The 16252-nt window shown below is 43.0% G+C and overlaps 1 protein-coding gene across 3 annotated transcripts in view; it reads right to left on the bottom strand.

The window, feature by feature from the left end:
• Positions 1 to 422: 422 nt before the first annotated feature.
• Positions 423 to 16252, bottom strand: part of helz (helicase with zinc finger) — a 65464-nt gene continuing 49634 nt past the window's right edge. For 2 of the 3 annotated variants that reach the window (XM_078291537.1, XM_078291535.1), the window contains 9 exons: positions 14556 to 14601; positions 12757 to 12944; positions 11065 to 11269; positions 10803 to 10889; positions 10171 to 10659; positions 8468 to 8726; positions 7448 to 8078; positions 5562 to 5859; positions 423 to 4496 (listed from right to left, as the gene is read on the bottom strand). In XM_078291537.1, the coding sequence (XP_078147663.1) occupies positions 4078 to 4496; positions 5562 to 5859; positions 7448 to 8078; positions 8468 to 8726; positions 10171 to 10659; positions 10803 to 10889; positions 11065 to 11269; positions 12757 to 12944; positions 14556 to 14601 (2622 nt within the window). In that variant the 3' untranslated portion in view covers positions 423 to 4077. The remainder of the gene's footprint in view (positions 4497 to 5561; positions 5860 to 7447; positions 8079 to 8467; positions 8727 to 10170; positions 10660 to 10802; positions 10890 to 11064; positions 11270 to 12756; positions 12945 to 14555; positions 14602 to 16252) is intronic. The other variant, XM_078291540.1, reaches the window with a different exon arrangement.

Genomic DNA, 16252 nt, shown 5'->3' with positions numbered 1-16252 from the left:
ATCCCAGTGTTTCTCTACCATTGAATAGGTGTGGTGGGTCTCCCTGCCTTAAAGAGCTGCTGACACTAAAAGAATTTCATTAGTCTGGGTTTTAGTGGAGAGTTTTACTGTCACATGATGGTCTAAATGCTGTTGCAGAGGTTTTTCCACCCTGACAAGAATGAAATTCTGGGGGAAACACTGAAAACTTGTAACTTTTTCAGTCTAAATATATTGATATCAAAAACACCACTGCATTTAGATGAGTGACACCAATGATTCCATTGAAACCACTGTTTGATTTTTTGATTTTTTTTTTTTGGCCAGTGCCTCTAGACAGAGTGAACCAGCCAATCAGAGGCAGCCAAGCCAGAGCGGCTTCTCCATAGATGTGTAATCCAGACGATGGATCAGGAATAAAAGACCAAGCAATCCCAGCGGTTTCAATAAAAACACTTTAATAGAGAAACAAATAAAAAAAAGAAAAAAAGAAAAGAAAATAAACCTTTGAAACACAGTCTAAATCCTTTATTATAACCACCACCAATTGAAATGAAGAAAAGTGAAACAGATCTATTCATTATTTTGTACCCACGAGGGAGGAACCAATGGGACCGGGGAGACTGTGGGAGAACAGGTGTGCCATTGATTCACTGCAGTGAGGGGGGGAAGAACGGAGGAGAGAAAAAACAGAGAACGAGAAGAGATGTGGCGTTTATAAAAGGCTGAACACAGTGCTCTCTACTGGCTGGGCAAAAGGTTGCTCCCTCCACATGTGCCATACAAGTTGGTTTTTTTTCTTCCTTCTTTAAAAAGGCATCGATCGAGTTAAACAAAATAAAAAATTGATGTGCTGATATGTGATGCGGCGCAGCAATGGTGGTGAAAGAGTTTCAAATCTGAAAAGCAAAGAATCTCAAAGTTCATCTCAATTTGTTTTGGAAACTAAGAGTCCTGACAGCACAAAAAAGAAAATGTATCAGCAATAACGAAAAAAATCCCATCCCTTTAAAAATAAAACAAAAACAAAAAATCGTCCTTGGCTCAATCTCTTTTGCTTCAGAAATTCACAAATATCTGAGAATCAGAAGAAGCGGTGAAGTATTAGTATTGCACAATTTAGAGATTAGCCAACAACTATTTTGTGGATTCATATTTGATTCACACTTTCTTTTTTTTTTCCTTTTCTTTTTTCCCCCCGCAAAAGATATCCAAAGCTTAGTCAATGTGGCACACAGTAGGGAGCAACCTCAGCTTTAGCCCTGCTAAATAATTCCAGAAAAAAAAAAAAAAAAAACTTACATGACCATTACATATTTCATTGACATGTTAGTAAAATATTATAATAGTTTTGTTCATAATGTCACAAGTCATTGTACACATCAAATAATATACCAAAATTTGACTCTGTAGGGTGAACAAAAGCTTGATTTTTTTTCTTTTTTTTTTGTTTTTTTCCTCCACAAATCAATACAAACTGTTTGATAAAAACAGGGATAAAAACCAGCCAGGTCATCTCAACATGCATGAAAAGAAAATATAGTCTTCACCAAAAAAAAAAAAATAATAAGAAAAGAAAGAAAAAAGAAAAGAAAAAAGATTTTTGAACCACAAAGCACCGGTGAACAAAAAATAAAATTCTTTAGCTGTGAAGTAGTGAGAAAACAAAAGAGGACAAATCCGGCAACATATACTTAAAAATATGTATTGTACAGTAAAATAAGTTGTTTCATATACAGCTGCAACACAAAGTCTCCTCTTTGCCAAATCAGCCAGACGCAACCTTTAAAAAAAATGAATCTAAAAAGTCACGACGAGATGTCGCGACCGCCAACCGGGTCGTCGTTGTCCGTTTCGAGAATTCTTTTTTTTTTTTCTGTGAATTTGCATAATTAAAAAGGGCATACCTCTTCTCGGAACAGCTTCTACAAAATTGAGGCGCTCCCAAAATCTGGTTTGTAAATACCTAGAAAATGCATATTTACAAGTATGTGTTGTTCACTGCTAAGTCAAAAAGACGAACCTCTTAAATCTGGACCTTGGAGTTACAACAATGAACAGAAAGTGAAAGAAAACCAGAGCTTTGTGTCGTTCTCTGCTGATTGTTCAAAACACCGAAGAGTGAAGTTAGTAGCCGTAAGATATTAGCTTTCTGCGGAAGTGACATTTATACCAATTAGGCTATTGCTAATGCTAATTTATATTTGCGGATGGGGCAAAAACTGTTAAACTCATTAATTACATATAACAAGACAAAGCATTGGATGACTGTTTCCAGTATTGTTTTTTTCACGAAGGGAAAAACACATTATTGGCGTTGTTTAATATTTTACCGGCATGGGACTGATAGTCTTAAATCCTCAGGGTTTCGGTATTCTAGCAGTTCATTTTTAAAGATGAAAATGATGTGTAACAACCATCTGAATGCTCCTAGCGTTATGTTGCACCATGTGTTGTAGGCGTTAAGAAAAAACATTAAAACGTGGCTGGGGTGACTGCAAGACGTGGGCAGAGATTTTTTTTAAATTGGGGACATCACACTCAACGCACATTAATTTGTGGATTACCAGAGAAAGAAACTCATGAAATCATATATATATGACAGGATACATCAAATGCAATAATTAAGAAGGAAGAGAGATTGCTCTACTGCCGCTGCTTTAATCTTCCCCACTGATTAGACCCGACTGAAAAAGCGAGTCATTTCATTCTTTTGAACGGCCAGGAACGACTTCCGTGACTCTCGCAGATTATGCGCAGTCGAAAAAAAGACGAAGACACGTAGACTTTTCGCATCGCACCCTTAAATGTTCACTTTTTTCACACCCTGCCTCACCGCTCTCTACACTTTCACAATCCCCTCTGACTACCGCAGCCTTCCGGAAAACACTCCGCAAAAAACACGCCTTTCGTTCAACAACAGCAACTTCACTGGTAAAGATTTTCTCGACATGTCGTTGGACACGAGTTGAAAATGAACCCTGCCACAATGCCTAGAAAGAATAAAATAAAACAATAAACGCATTGTGTATCAGCAGCAAAGGGAAGCAGTTTGGACTGATTTCACCTATCGCCATCTCAAAGAGAGCCATGTCTGATTTTCTCTGATCCTTAAAACAAAACAAAAAAAGGAATGACATGGTTGCCGTTTCAATGTTAATTTTCACACTCTATCCATTCTCGTCAATGACCGGTGAGAAGGAAAGTTAATATGCAATCAATATTTGTATTATTTTTCAGTAATTTATGCTTCGATGCATTTATGATTGTGTGTCAACTATAAAGAAAGAATCACATTTAACTATTGAATCACGGAAGGTGATTTCCAGGTAAGGATGTCTAAGGATTAAAGATCAGAAGCAAAACGAAAAGGAAAAAGCAATTCTAATGTAAATGCTAGCATGATACAGGAATTTAGGTACATGTCTGTGGCATACAATTCAGTCATTTATTTTCTTTATATGTACAGATTAGAGGAAAATTTATCTACTTCTATACAATGTTCCATATAGTTTCTGTGTCGGTTGACCACTTAGCTTTTGTCCGTTACCACAACTACAGTAGTATGAAAATCAAGACATAGAAAGTCCACTCAAAACTGAGGAAGACAAAAAAAAATTAAGAAAAAAAAAACAAAAAACCTTCAACATACTCATTTAATAACCAACTTCAATAAGGAAAAAATATGCAGGTAGCTAAGTGGTCAACCAAATCCTGCCTTTTTAATTTTTTTTTTTTTTTTTTTACTTTTTTTTTTAGCATTACGTACATATACAAGTGTACATAATATAAGTATATATTCATATATACATAATGAGTATGTATATATACCAGTAATGCATTCATTATATATACTTATGTCATATTTTTTCACAGATATGTGAAACAGAAGAAAGATTTGACTGTTACAAATAAAAAGTTAAAACAAAACAAAAAAAAAATGCAGAAAACAAAACTATTGATAGAAACAATTTGTAAAAGCACTTTGCACCATGTTTTTGTATTTTTGGTAATTGTTTTGCTTTTTTTTAATTTTTTTTATTTTATTTTTTTTAATATTTTATCACTTATTGAGGGATCATACTGGGGGGGTGACACTCATTTGAAGTAGGAATAGTACCCATTGCTACCATTTGAACTTCCTATACTCAGCTCTTGTAAGAGGGAGAGCGGGTCGCTGTTCTTTTTGACCTGTTCGGGGCGAACAGCTCGGGGCTTGGGCGGGGCGCGGAGGGCGCTGGCGTAGGACATGGTGGGCGGTTTGCTCAGACTTTGGGGGCCCTGGCTGGGCTCTGTGGGGGCCTGCGGCGGCGGCGGCGGCTGCTGCTGCTGCTGCTGCTTGTTGTTGGGCATGAGAGGGGGGAACTGTCCGAGGTGCTGGAGGGAGTTGAGGGAGTGTGGGTGTGGCTGCTGGGCCGCCGCCGCCGCCGCCGCTGCTGCTGCCGCCGCCGCCGCCGCCGCTGCTGCTTCGGCCTTCGCCTGCTCCTCCGCCTGCCGAAGGGCCTTGGAGGAAGCTGCTGGACCCAGGATGGATGACAGGAGCGAAGAGAATGAAACAATACAATGGATGGGGTGAGTTGGAAAGAGAGGAGAGGCAAAATTAGACTCAGATGTCGGGTTTAGTTAATCAGGTTAAGACACAAATAAAGCAGGAGGCATTAGCCCATAGCAACAATACAACTCCATAGACAAAGCTAACGCCCCCATTCTTTGATCTGATGGCATAATTGGCAACGAATATCACAACAAGCCATTCTGTATTCTTTCCACTTCATATTGGCAAAGCAAACCAGCAGCTACCAAACTGCTTTGCATCATCAACCCCCTGACAGCTGTCCAAAACAAAAACGGACTGCTGCACACTTCATAACAAAACTAATGGCACGGCACCGTCTGTGCATGCATCCACTGCTGGAATGAGAACCGTGTGGAATCAATTGACTATTTACATATGACACACTCAAAGTTGGCCTATAAAAAGGAAGGCTTGGCGCAGCATCAAGGCCCTCTAGTAGCGCATGATCTGCCATGATTGCCGGGCTTCACCATAGGCATTGGTCTGGATACAGTAAAGCGCACAGCGTCCAGTCATCCAATTATACACCATGTCTCCATAAAGAGCCTATGCATCTTGTGTGACTTTAAGTAGGCTATTTATTCATACTTTTGATGCGAGTATTACACTTCAAAACTTCAGTGTGTTGAGAAAAATGAATATGCCATTATTCTTTGTCACAGAGCATGAGGAAATTCTTTCATATTCTGTAATTCCAATAGTTTTCCATGCGCAGCGCAAATATATAGTTCCTTGAAATGAGTGCTATGCCAAAGATGGAACTGATAAATACTGACTTTTCTTTTTTTTTACTGACTTTTTTGGTGAAATGAGCGTACGCACACTTCAAGATTAGATTTGATCATATGATAGCTTGATGAATGAGGGCCAAAGGATTTTGTTTTCCTTATGGACATCTGTCTGTAATAATAATCCCAGGGACTGAATAGAAATAGTAGGAGTAAAACCTTTGCTTTTTTAGCATGCTTGGGAAATGCCTACTGACAAAGCGTTCACTGATACTTACCGAGGAGGTCCCGGTGCTGAGCGAGTGTGCCGGCTCCGTTACATGGAATGTTCTGGAACGGACCGGGGCCTCCGCCGTTACTGGGCCAGAGCTCGGGTGGGGGGTAACCGTAGGGCGCGTGCGGGTGCTGATGTTGCTGCGCGTGGGGATGCGGGTGGGGGTGGTCCTGGGGGTCTGACGGACAGGGCTGGGGCTGCTGGGACAGGGCAGTGTGGGCGTTGGCGGGGGACGAGTCGTCTGGGTAGCTGGAGGAGATGCGGCGCTGATAGAGGGGCCGGCCTGGACCCCTGGGTTCATACTGTACAGGGGAGAGACAGAGACGGGACGGAGAGGAGGGAGACGGGGTGAGAACAAGATTTAGACACAGACAGGAGGAGAGCTAATATGATGACTGAGCTTAAAGAGTAACTAATCTCCAAACCCAAATCTGTGTAAAGCCTGATATCGAATGGTAAAATGCATGCTAATGAAATTGACATCTGCTATTGGCTGATCTTTGGTGCCAGATGTCACCACCGCTTCTTGATATTCAGTTTACATAAATACATAAAAAGGAAGGGAAACATTTTATTTGCACTTGAAAAACAACGCAACAGCAAACAATGTCATCCCCCCCCCCCCAAATGAGACACTGAGCACAGCTAAAAACTTTTTCTTGTTTAAACTTCATACTGTATAAACTTCATTTCACCCCTTAAGGTAAGCAAAACAACTTAATCTGTATCCCAGGTACATCTCATACACGTAATCCTCATCTCCGCATTTGAGCCACACATGTTGATATTCATTCTGCATCACCGACAAAAACTGCGATGATTTAAGCCCCTAATTATCCACATCTCCCTGTTAGCAAGCATAGCATCGTTTTGATTTTATCAGAGACTTTGGAATCTCTATTTCATTTAACACTAAATGCTGGATATCTGAGAACATCCTGGCTAAACTAATCCCATTACAATGCCTATTACTGCACCAGTACAGAGAGAATTTAAACAAACTGGTTGTGCAACTGAGGCCTAATTTCTCTCCTTCTTTACTGCAGTTGTCAGATCAGACAAGCAGAAAGTGAGAAAGTCACAGCTTTAATTTCAATATTTCAAAGCCTGGAAAATAAGTTCTCCCCTTAATGCATTTTAAATGAGATATTTGCATATGGATGTGATAACAGATACAGTGCAGGTGAAATAAAAGGTGTTTGTTATGACAACTAGCAGCTCAGATTTCACACTGCACAATAGGCTCTACATGTGAACTTGTATCTGTGCTTAAGACATCAGGCAGCATCAAAGCAGGGAAGCAGAGAGCTCGCACTTGATGGCAAAGATAAAACCAGTGAAACTACAGAATCTGAAGCTAGGACCAAAAACAAAAAAGGACTGACCTAATTCCATCTCACAAGGTGGGTAACAGGATTGAACTGGCACATTAATATTACCACTCCAAACGTTTCAACAATGAGGACCCTGAACTGTGCTCAAATGGTGGTGATCAACGAATGCTCTGTCACTTTTTTCATTGTAAGTCCAAGACAGCAGGGTCAAGCAGACCCAAAATAAAAGTGGCTTTTATTTAATTGTGGGATTAGGTGTTTACATTCTTCAGTATCACAGCTAATATCAGCAAATTCCAGCTATAAATGGATATGGTGTTGACATGCACCAAGCTCTTTAATGGAATACTGACAGGAAACATCAACTCTTCTGGGTATTTTTGTTTTCTGAGGTCTGTATTTCAGGAGTTGCTATGTCAAAATTGCATCACAAATCCTAGCACAGTGATTTTGAAAACTGCAACATTTTTTTTGCTTGTCAAAAGGTCTCTCTCCCTCTCTCCAGTGATTTATTACACTTAATAACCCCAAAATATGCTAATTAAATAACGCTTACCTCATCTACACTGTGAAGGGCTGTGGCTGCTGATGTTCTGGGGGACAGTGGGTGGTAGGACTCCTGGCCTGGACCTTGACTCTGATGTTGTTGCTGTTGTTGTTGTTGCTGGTGCTGATGGTGAAGCTGCATCAGGTGGACCTGCTCCTGCCTGCTGTGGTGAGCCATGACGGGCAGTCCGTAAGGAAAGCCGTGGCCCTGGTTCCCCATCAGGTGGTTCTGCTGCGGCGGGCCCACTGACGCGGCTCCGCCGTGAGACCACTGCGCCTCTTGAAGCAGGTACTTGACCTGGGAGGGAGGCGGGCTGGCAGAGTGGGCTGGTGGCTGGTGTGGGTAGCTACCAGGATTGTAGAGGGGGTTCCCAGGGTGCTGCTGCTGCAGAGCTGGGTTGCTGAGGAGGCTGTCGTTGAGGAGATCGCGGCCGGTGTCATGGGAGTAGGGGCCCGAGGGGAAGGGGCCGGTGTGATTGGAGGTGGCGGCTGAAGGGGACGAAGGGTCACCTGGGGAACGAGACTGGGACTGGACCTGGCGGTACTGGAGGAGACGGGACTGAGGCGGGGGCTGCATCTCTGCTGCCTCCCTCGGCTCAGGCTGTTCCTGTGGGGGCATCTCTCTCAAGAGGCCTGGGTACCTGGGGGTTGAAGAAGCATTGCTTTACTCTTTTGAACTTGGCATGTTGTTTTTAAGAAGCAGCAAGAAAAAAAACTATTTGCGGAGGATGAGAAAAAGGGCAAGCAATGCCTAAAGGGAAAGAAAACACATACAATGGTAGCCGTAGAAGTCCCCCTTCATGTAGTTATCCTGCATCTATCCAGAACCAGTACTTTATAAAAACATTTCTGGAATGTTCACATGGAAAACTGTAATGTGTATCCACCACCAAGTTACCAGACTGTTCTATATACCTTCCAACAGTTGAGAGTAAAACTTGATTTTTCTCAACAGTAGTTCATCACGCATGCAGTAGTATCTCTACACCTGTAAAAAGGACAAACGAAGCAAGCAGAGGTGTAGTCTGACCTGGTGAAAGGCGGTCCAGTGGAGGCAGAGGGAACAGCTTCGTCCTCCATACCGGCACTCAGGCCCCAACTGGCTGCCCGGAGCAGCTGATGGGGGAAGCGAGCCAGGCCGGGCTGGGCGAGGTGGGCCAGCTGCTGGGGCAGAGGGAAAGCCACGCCGCCCTGGAGGAACGGCCCCGCTGCTTCCCCCCACTGGCCCAGCCTGGCTGCCTGCTGCTGCTGCTGGCTTAGCGCCTCCAGAGCCAAGGGACCCTGGAGGTCTGGAAGGGCAACAACACCATTAGTCCTAAAGTGCCTGGAGTTGTCCTGGAGACTCAGTGGGCTAAGGCACATACTAGAGATGAGAATCTCTCCTTAGACCGACTATGAATCAATATGTTAGTGATTCAACACCTGAAAGACGTCTTTGAGCAAGTCAACAATTCGATACGATTGCATTCATTTTTTAAAAATCTGATACGATACGGTTCAGTCAATAAAATGCAATGGCAGGAAACAATATATTTTTTGTTTGTTGCTCACATTGCAATGTTTAGTGTGCTGTAAAACAAACTCACATGTATCACTCCCTAAGGATGTGTGAAGTGTGGAAAAACAGAATTATCATGAGCAACCAAAACCTACAGAAAACTTTAATCATGGCTTTTCATGGCTTCAAATGAATTTGAATGTATGAACACTTCCAAGTCGTTGCAGTGAACCGTGAAGTCATTCACGATTACTCCACCATCACATGAACGCAGCGTAAACTACAGCTACATTCACAAAGGGAATGGAGCTAGTCATGGAGTGTGACTTTGAGGGAGGAAGAAATATTCAAAAAAAGAAACGCTAGGGAAGAAATCAATATTTGTGAGTTTTACTGTCAAATCGGCTTTCCCTGGTCAAAATGGCTGATGCTCACAACCTTTATTAAATGTCCTTTTCCCTGTCTCTTTCCCATCTTTCCTGTCGCTCTCCAATTTGTACAATCTAACACAAAATAATCTTAATCTCAATTTGTGCCCTGGGACCAAGTAGTGGATTAGGGTTTATCATCACACACACACACTCACATTTCTCAGCTCCTTCAACTACCACGCATCCCACAGCATAATTTCCCCCAACAGTCACACTCCAAATCAAAAAGAAACATAGTTGCTGTTGCGGGAATTATGCCTCACTTCCTGTTTGCATGTCTACGCCGTCAACTTCATTATTAGGGTTTCAGCCCTACAGGCTCCCCCGTAATACATAATATGGGACCTTTCAGCACTAACAACAAAGAAGTACAAAGTCAACAGATATGTTCTGATTGCTGTGACTCTCAGAATAGTCTTTTAAATTGGCTATTACATCCAACTTCAATCCAATCCAGTTATTGTTGAAACGGCAATGGAATGTCATTCTCACTGGGGGGTAAACATAGCTTGAAGCGTGTAATAAAGACCACTAACTTTATTCCTATTGACCAATTACCCTTGTGATATTATTGGGTGAACATGAAAGTGATATCTGTACTAGCTTTAAAGAGTGGGTGAAGCCAGCCACTGATTAGCCTCTAAAACAACAACAACAACAAGGGACCTTATAAAATAGGTCAAATCTTCAGGACATTAAACAAGAGTCTTCCAAATTTCCAAAATTTCTAACCCCTATAGTAATTCATTTTTGGACAATCTGCCTTTTCCCAATACAAGAAGAAAAAGACAGTGCTCCACTCACCTAGCCCATCTCCCAGGCCTACATCCTGTCCATCCTCCCCAAAGCTGTTGACTCTGCTGGGCTGTGACAGGCCTGGATGGTGGCCCATCGGAGTCCTCATGGAGGCGCTCATCTCCTCCGCCCCTCCAGACTCCGGCCCATCCAAAGTAGGGGACTGGACACCCCTGTGGGGGGGGATGGGCCCGCTGAAGAAGGAAGGGTTGTGGCTACCACCAGTGTATGCGGGGCTGAGCTGCTGTTGACCTTGTTGGGCCATCCCGGGGTGCTGGGGCTGGCTGACCCGATAGGGAAGCCTGGAGACTGGGTACTGCGGGGGGAAGGCTCTCCCCCCGGCGGGGTGCGGAGGGAAAGCCGGGTTGGGGGGCGCCAGGTGGTAGTTGAGGGGTCTTTGGCCTGCTGAGGGGTCCTTCCGGTGGAGCAGTGCGTTCGGGAATCCCCCGAGCCCGTCCGTCTGAGAGTCTAGACCTCGACTTTGGCCTGTGTCTAAGTCTCCCTGGAACAAAGATAAAGACCAAATATAAAGATAAAGTCAAAACCATAAGCAAGGCTATTACTGTTGGCTAATTCACTTACCATACCTTAAAAAAGCTTTTCACATATATGGTCCATTTTGGGCAAACAATTTCAGCAACTTGCCTGTTTGTCCTTCATGTCTGAGGTTTTCCTCTCTGGTGTCTGAAGACGGCTCTGCTCCGACTTTGGACACCCTTCTAATTTACCTAGGAGGAAATCAAAACCAAAAACACAGAAGTTACAAACTATTTGCCGTCTTGTTCTCCATCTATGCTACTGACAGATTTCTTTATGGCTGATGTCCTGAAATTATGATTGATTGATTGAATGTTGAATGATTTGGGGTGGTTGCTTGACTTAGTAAATAATTATTTGCCACACCATTTCTGATGGGGTCTGCCTGTAGCTCTTTGTCAGGACTGGGCTGGCCCATTCCTAGAGGGGAGGGGTGGGCCACCCCGCTGTAGGGGATGGGGGAGCCTCGGTTCTGGGCCTGCAACAGGTTAAAGTTGTAGGCCATGGCTGCCTGGTGGCTCATGATGCGAGGGTCCATGGCAAAGCGGTTCTGGTAACCTGGCCAAGGCAACTGGGAGAAAAAAAAGATTACTGATCACTACACAACTACATAGGACAAGGAGGTAAACACACATTATGGACAATGTTGATTATAAACAGTAACGTAACATTACGTGCCTTTAAAAAGTTACAGTTCCTTCATTTCAAATTACTAGATGGCAGTTACTCTGCTAGTTACAATAACTGTTTTTCATAAAATATGATTAGTAACCTAAGTTTCATTTAGTTAGTTACACCTAGTTTGTTTTGAGTTATAATTATTTTTATCATCTGATTACATAATCCAAGTTAGTGGACTGGTTAATGCCACCCAACACTGGCTCTGAATTAGCACACAACTAGAGTACGCACATTATAGGCAGTACATTACACAAAGTAAATTAAAACAGAAATAGCACATTGCACATAGAGGTGAGTGAGCTACATGCTAAGAGAGGTTTGAGAGGGTAGGCCAACTCACTCATTGCATTTGGGTAATAGGATTCAGGGAAATGTTATATGGACATAATGTTTCCCCTAAGCTATACCAATAGTGACAAAAAGCAGTTCTCCACAGAGAACAGCAGCTACTAGAATATTCAGCTTGTGCTGCAGGAGGAGAGCTATTTTGTACGCTGCCACCTGTCTTATACACTGGTTGAAAAATGCAGGCTTTTGTTCACCCAGGTGATGGAAACAGACCCAGAAATAGAACAAGAAAACTAAATTAGAGGGACACAAGTTGTCAGTTTACTTCCAGCAGCACCGGGGTGGGGGCGTGTGTGAGTGGATTGATGACATATTGGCGTTTCATTTAGGGAGCCCAGTAGTACGATTTTGTCAGCATTTCAGCTCTCAATCTAGTATAAACTCATTGCGCTGCAACATAAGCCGACTATTATACTTCCATCTGATTAACGAGGCTACATGTCTCTCCGTGCAGTTTGTGTCGGCACAGACGCACCGTGCCTCCGAGGAGCACAGATGTGCCGTGTCACAGGTGCAATGAATTATGGTCGTTGTAGTTCACCAACGCGCTTTCGCCGCTTGGCAGCATTAAATCTTGATTGTTTGAAATCTACGATGGCGAGAGCTGCCAGCTTTACGCATCATGACACCCGAGATGAATCCAAAACAAGAATTTACTTGGCCGGCTGGTGATTTTCCTGGGCGGGCCGCCAAATATTAAAATTGTATGAGGAAACACTGGTATATATATATATATATATATATATATACATATATATATACACACACACACACACACACACACAATGTGAAATAAATGTGATTTTTGACAAAATTATGCATACATATTTTAGATAACAGCGCAGAGTCCCTTCAGTATACTCTGGTAGCTGTAATCTCATGCTTACAAAGTGCATTTTCTAAAAGTGACCAGTATAATAATACCCTTTGTAGTAGCTGAAATATAGCACTGTCATGTTATTTGACATTGGCACAGTATACAGGCATGCATATTCAGTGTCTGTATGGTAACAGCAGCAGCAGACTTACAGGCAGGGGCATGGACATGACCATGTTTCCCCCATAGACGGCTGGAACATAGAGGATGCTGGCGCCTGTGTGGGGATCTATCCTCTGAACGGGGCTGGGTGACTTGCCCATGCCGGCTGGTGTGCCACCCAGGGGCGGCGTGAACGCCCGAATGGGGTTCCCCATCAGCACCGCTGGGTTGGGTTGGACTGCAATGAGAGAGGGTGACAAGGTAACACAAGTTAAGACATATGGTATAATGCAGTGGTTCTCAACCTTTATAATGCGGTGACATGCTTGGGCAAGAGACAAGCCCAAGGCACACCTAATTATCCATGGCTTGGAAAATGTCAGATAATGCCTGGTGTGATTTTAAAAGAAGGGATGGCAAAATATAAAGAGCTGATGGCCAACCTGTGTTAATCTTGAGGAAGAGGGCAGAAAAAAATGATCTGAGCATACTTCATTCAATTTTTATGGCATCGGTCTAGGTTGATGCAATATTTTTGTCTGACATTGTTTTTTGTCACATTTGAGCAAAATCTTAAGACTGGCCTGAGCTCACACTAAAGCAGACCAGAACCTGATATACTTCATAATACAATAATAATGAGGCTGGACCACAGACATACAGGGGAGATTACGGCCATGTATATAATATTGTAGAAACATCTTGTTTATCTTGTGGGCACACAGACCGAGCGCACTGGTCACATCTCCCACAAAAGGATCAAAAATTCACACTGCGCACTGCATTAGCCCATAACAAATTGACTCTGTTGGTCCATCTAACCAGTGAAATGATGCGATGAGCTCTGGCTGAACAAGTATGTGTGCAGCTCATTTGTTAGCCTCCGTCTGCGAGAGAGTAAACGGCTGAACCCGCCTGTCTTCCCCCGGTATACAGCGTATTAACAATTCCTTACTCTGCTGTTCAAGGCCGGATTGCTCTGATAGCCCCGGGCCTTCATGTATCCATCTGGGCCACTGCGTTACAGTAGCTCATGAAGCTGTAGAGATGGTGTGTGTGTGTGTGTGTGTGTGTGTGTGTAGGGGGGCTGGGGTAAAGAAGAGACGATACTTGAACATAATAATCATAAGGACACCAACGCTGTGTGGAAGAGTTTCTTGGTACACCTGCATTCCTTTAATCTTCATCAATCTCTTTGTATCTTTCTGCCCATCTTCTCTTCTACTCTAAAGGTGTGCTCAAGCTTACATCATAGCGTGATTAGATGCAGGTTGACAGCGCTGCTTTATATTGGACGGGATGTTCCGCACCGGCGCTAAGCTTTCCCTCTCATCTACAGCCCAGTCTGCACATCTGGGAGAGCTACAGCTAATCGCTTTTATCTTGTGGGTCCCGGGAGTGTTGCAGATGAAGGGGCCTTTTAAAACGAACAACAAAACATGCCAGACTCCTAAAATCTATATGAGTGTGATCTAGCGAATGCCAAAACGCTTACTCTTGAGAGTTTTCCAGTTGTTTTAGAATACTTCTACATTTTATGGTAAAAAGAATAAAGTTCCTTGACCCACAGTGGATTATCTTTTAGTAATATGTACCAACTGGGAATAAGCCTCAAAATCAAAATGTGCTCACTTGAAGGGGGGAATGTGTGATGAAGTTAAATTGAACTTTCTTGGACGGTGTTCAGACAAACCTTGGCTATTTCCTTGCCGATTCTCCCTTACCATGTTCACTGACATTCAACTGAGGGAACATGCTCGGCAAAACCTGCATGAGCCAGTAATGTAATGCTTAACCTTTACGTTTAGATGGGCAGCGCAAGTCGAAGCGGGCAGCGGGGTACACTCACCAAATCCTTCAGGTGGAAAGTGCTCTGTGTGGTTTGCATGTTTCCCCTGGAAGACAAAACACAGGAAAGAATCATTAGAAAGACATGAAGCGAGTGGGATATAGAGGCCAAAAGGGAGGGGGCAGTGAACACACAAGTGCAGGGCTTATAGGAACTGGGCATACGGCAGCCACAGCTCCCACATCTGTCACAACGGATGTAGGAGCAACACCTCTGCAGTGCTGGGAGAAGGCAGGAATGAAGCTGGCCAAGTAGAGCGCGGCTAAATGGATCTACAGTATTACAGCAGGATGCAGACTTCTCCCGCTCTCCAAGAATACGCTACAGTAACAGAGGGACAGCTGGATCAGCACAGCTCAAAATGGAGCGCGGCTGGACTAGCCCTGTGTGTCTATTGTTCAGATTAACAGAGGGAGATGCTTCACTCGAGTGCCGTTTGTGTACAGATACGGCAGGACATTTTAATATGCTTTGTTTTGCCTTTGAGTGTATTACATCACTGTATTATTCTGTGTATGATGTGGGCCTCGGCAGGATGAAGATTTAATAGGCATTGTGCAGGCGCGCACACACACTTTTTGGCATATATAATGGAGGAGATATGAAGTTTGCGAAAAGGTAAACACCTCGAATTTAGAATCTCCAAATGTATAAAAAAATAAAAAATAACAAAAAATGCACATATTGACCTAGTTACCTAACAAAGACCTAAAAACAATTATTGGCACTGCCACTCACAATAGCAGCTTTTCCACAATAGCGTCAAATGGATCTCACCAATGCCAGGGCCAAAAAATTAAACATAAAAGAAAAAAATAAACTGTTACACAAGCTCAAAAGAACAATTTTCTTGCTTTGAAATGAAAAGTGTTTTGAATAACATGAAGGTCAGTTTTAATTCACTTGAATGAAAGAGAACGCCCTACACACTGTAATCAAAAGAACAGCAAACATTAGGTAGGTCATTCAATATAGAAAATTCACTCCAAAGGGTACAAGTATGATGCTGAACATTGCCATGCTGACACTTGTGGTAACCAGGAAGCTAGTTGGAAATCTTTCTTGCTCTTTCTTTCTGTTCTTATGTAAGTACCAGTAACTCGGCTGCATCTCGTACCCAATTCATCACTGCTGTACTCAAAATCATAATTAACCCCAGCCAAGTAATCAAGTACGCCCGCTCAGGTATTTTAGCTATGTACACCAATAATTACAGGATGCACCATGGCAAAGCCAGAAAGGCTTCTCCTGCACACACATACACATGCATTCACACAGGCGCCTGCAGACACATATGATAGTGAGGGATATTAAGGAATGTAGCTGAATCAGGGTCGGTATAATGCCAGTTTCAAACAAACCAGCATGATGGAGGGCGTGGCTATTGATTAAACCAATTAAAAAAATAAGCTTGAGAAATAGCTGAAAGACAAGTCTATCTAGCTGAGGACTGAGGTTAACCGAGCTTTTCTACTTTGTTACACATACATGAACCGATGAAAAAAAATAGATGCGGCTCGGAAAATGACAACATCTAAGCTCTCCCTCTGATCTCTCCCCATCAGATGGAATCTATTTCTCCAGGGTGCTTCACATTACAACCCCATCAATGTGCACACACACACTTCGCATTAAATCCACATCAGCGTTGACACATATCCATGCATGCACGCACACAAATATGAATGTGGGCACAT

This window comes from Centroberyx gerrardi, chromosome 3 (genome assembly GCF_048128805.1).
Source record: "Centroberyx gerrardi isolate f3 chromosome 3, fCenGer3.hap1.cur.20231027, whole genome shotgun sequence".
In the NCBI taxonomy this organism is placed as follows: Eukaryota; Metazoa; Chordata; class Actinopteri; order Beryciformes; family Berycidae; genus Centroberyx; species Centroberyx gerrardi.
The sequence above is the reverse complement of the archived record's forward strand: the minus strand, read 5'-3'. Positions and strand labels throughout refer to the sequence as shown.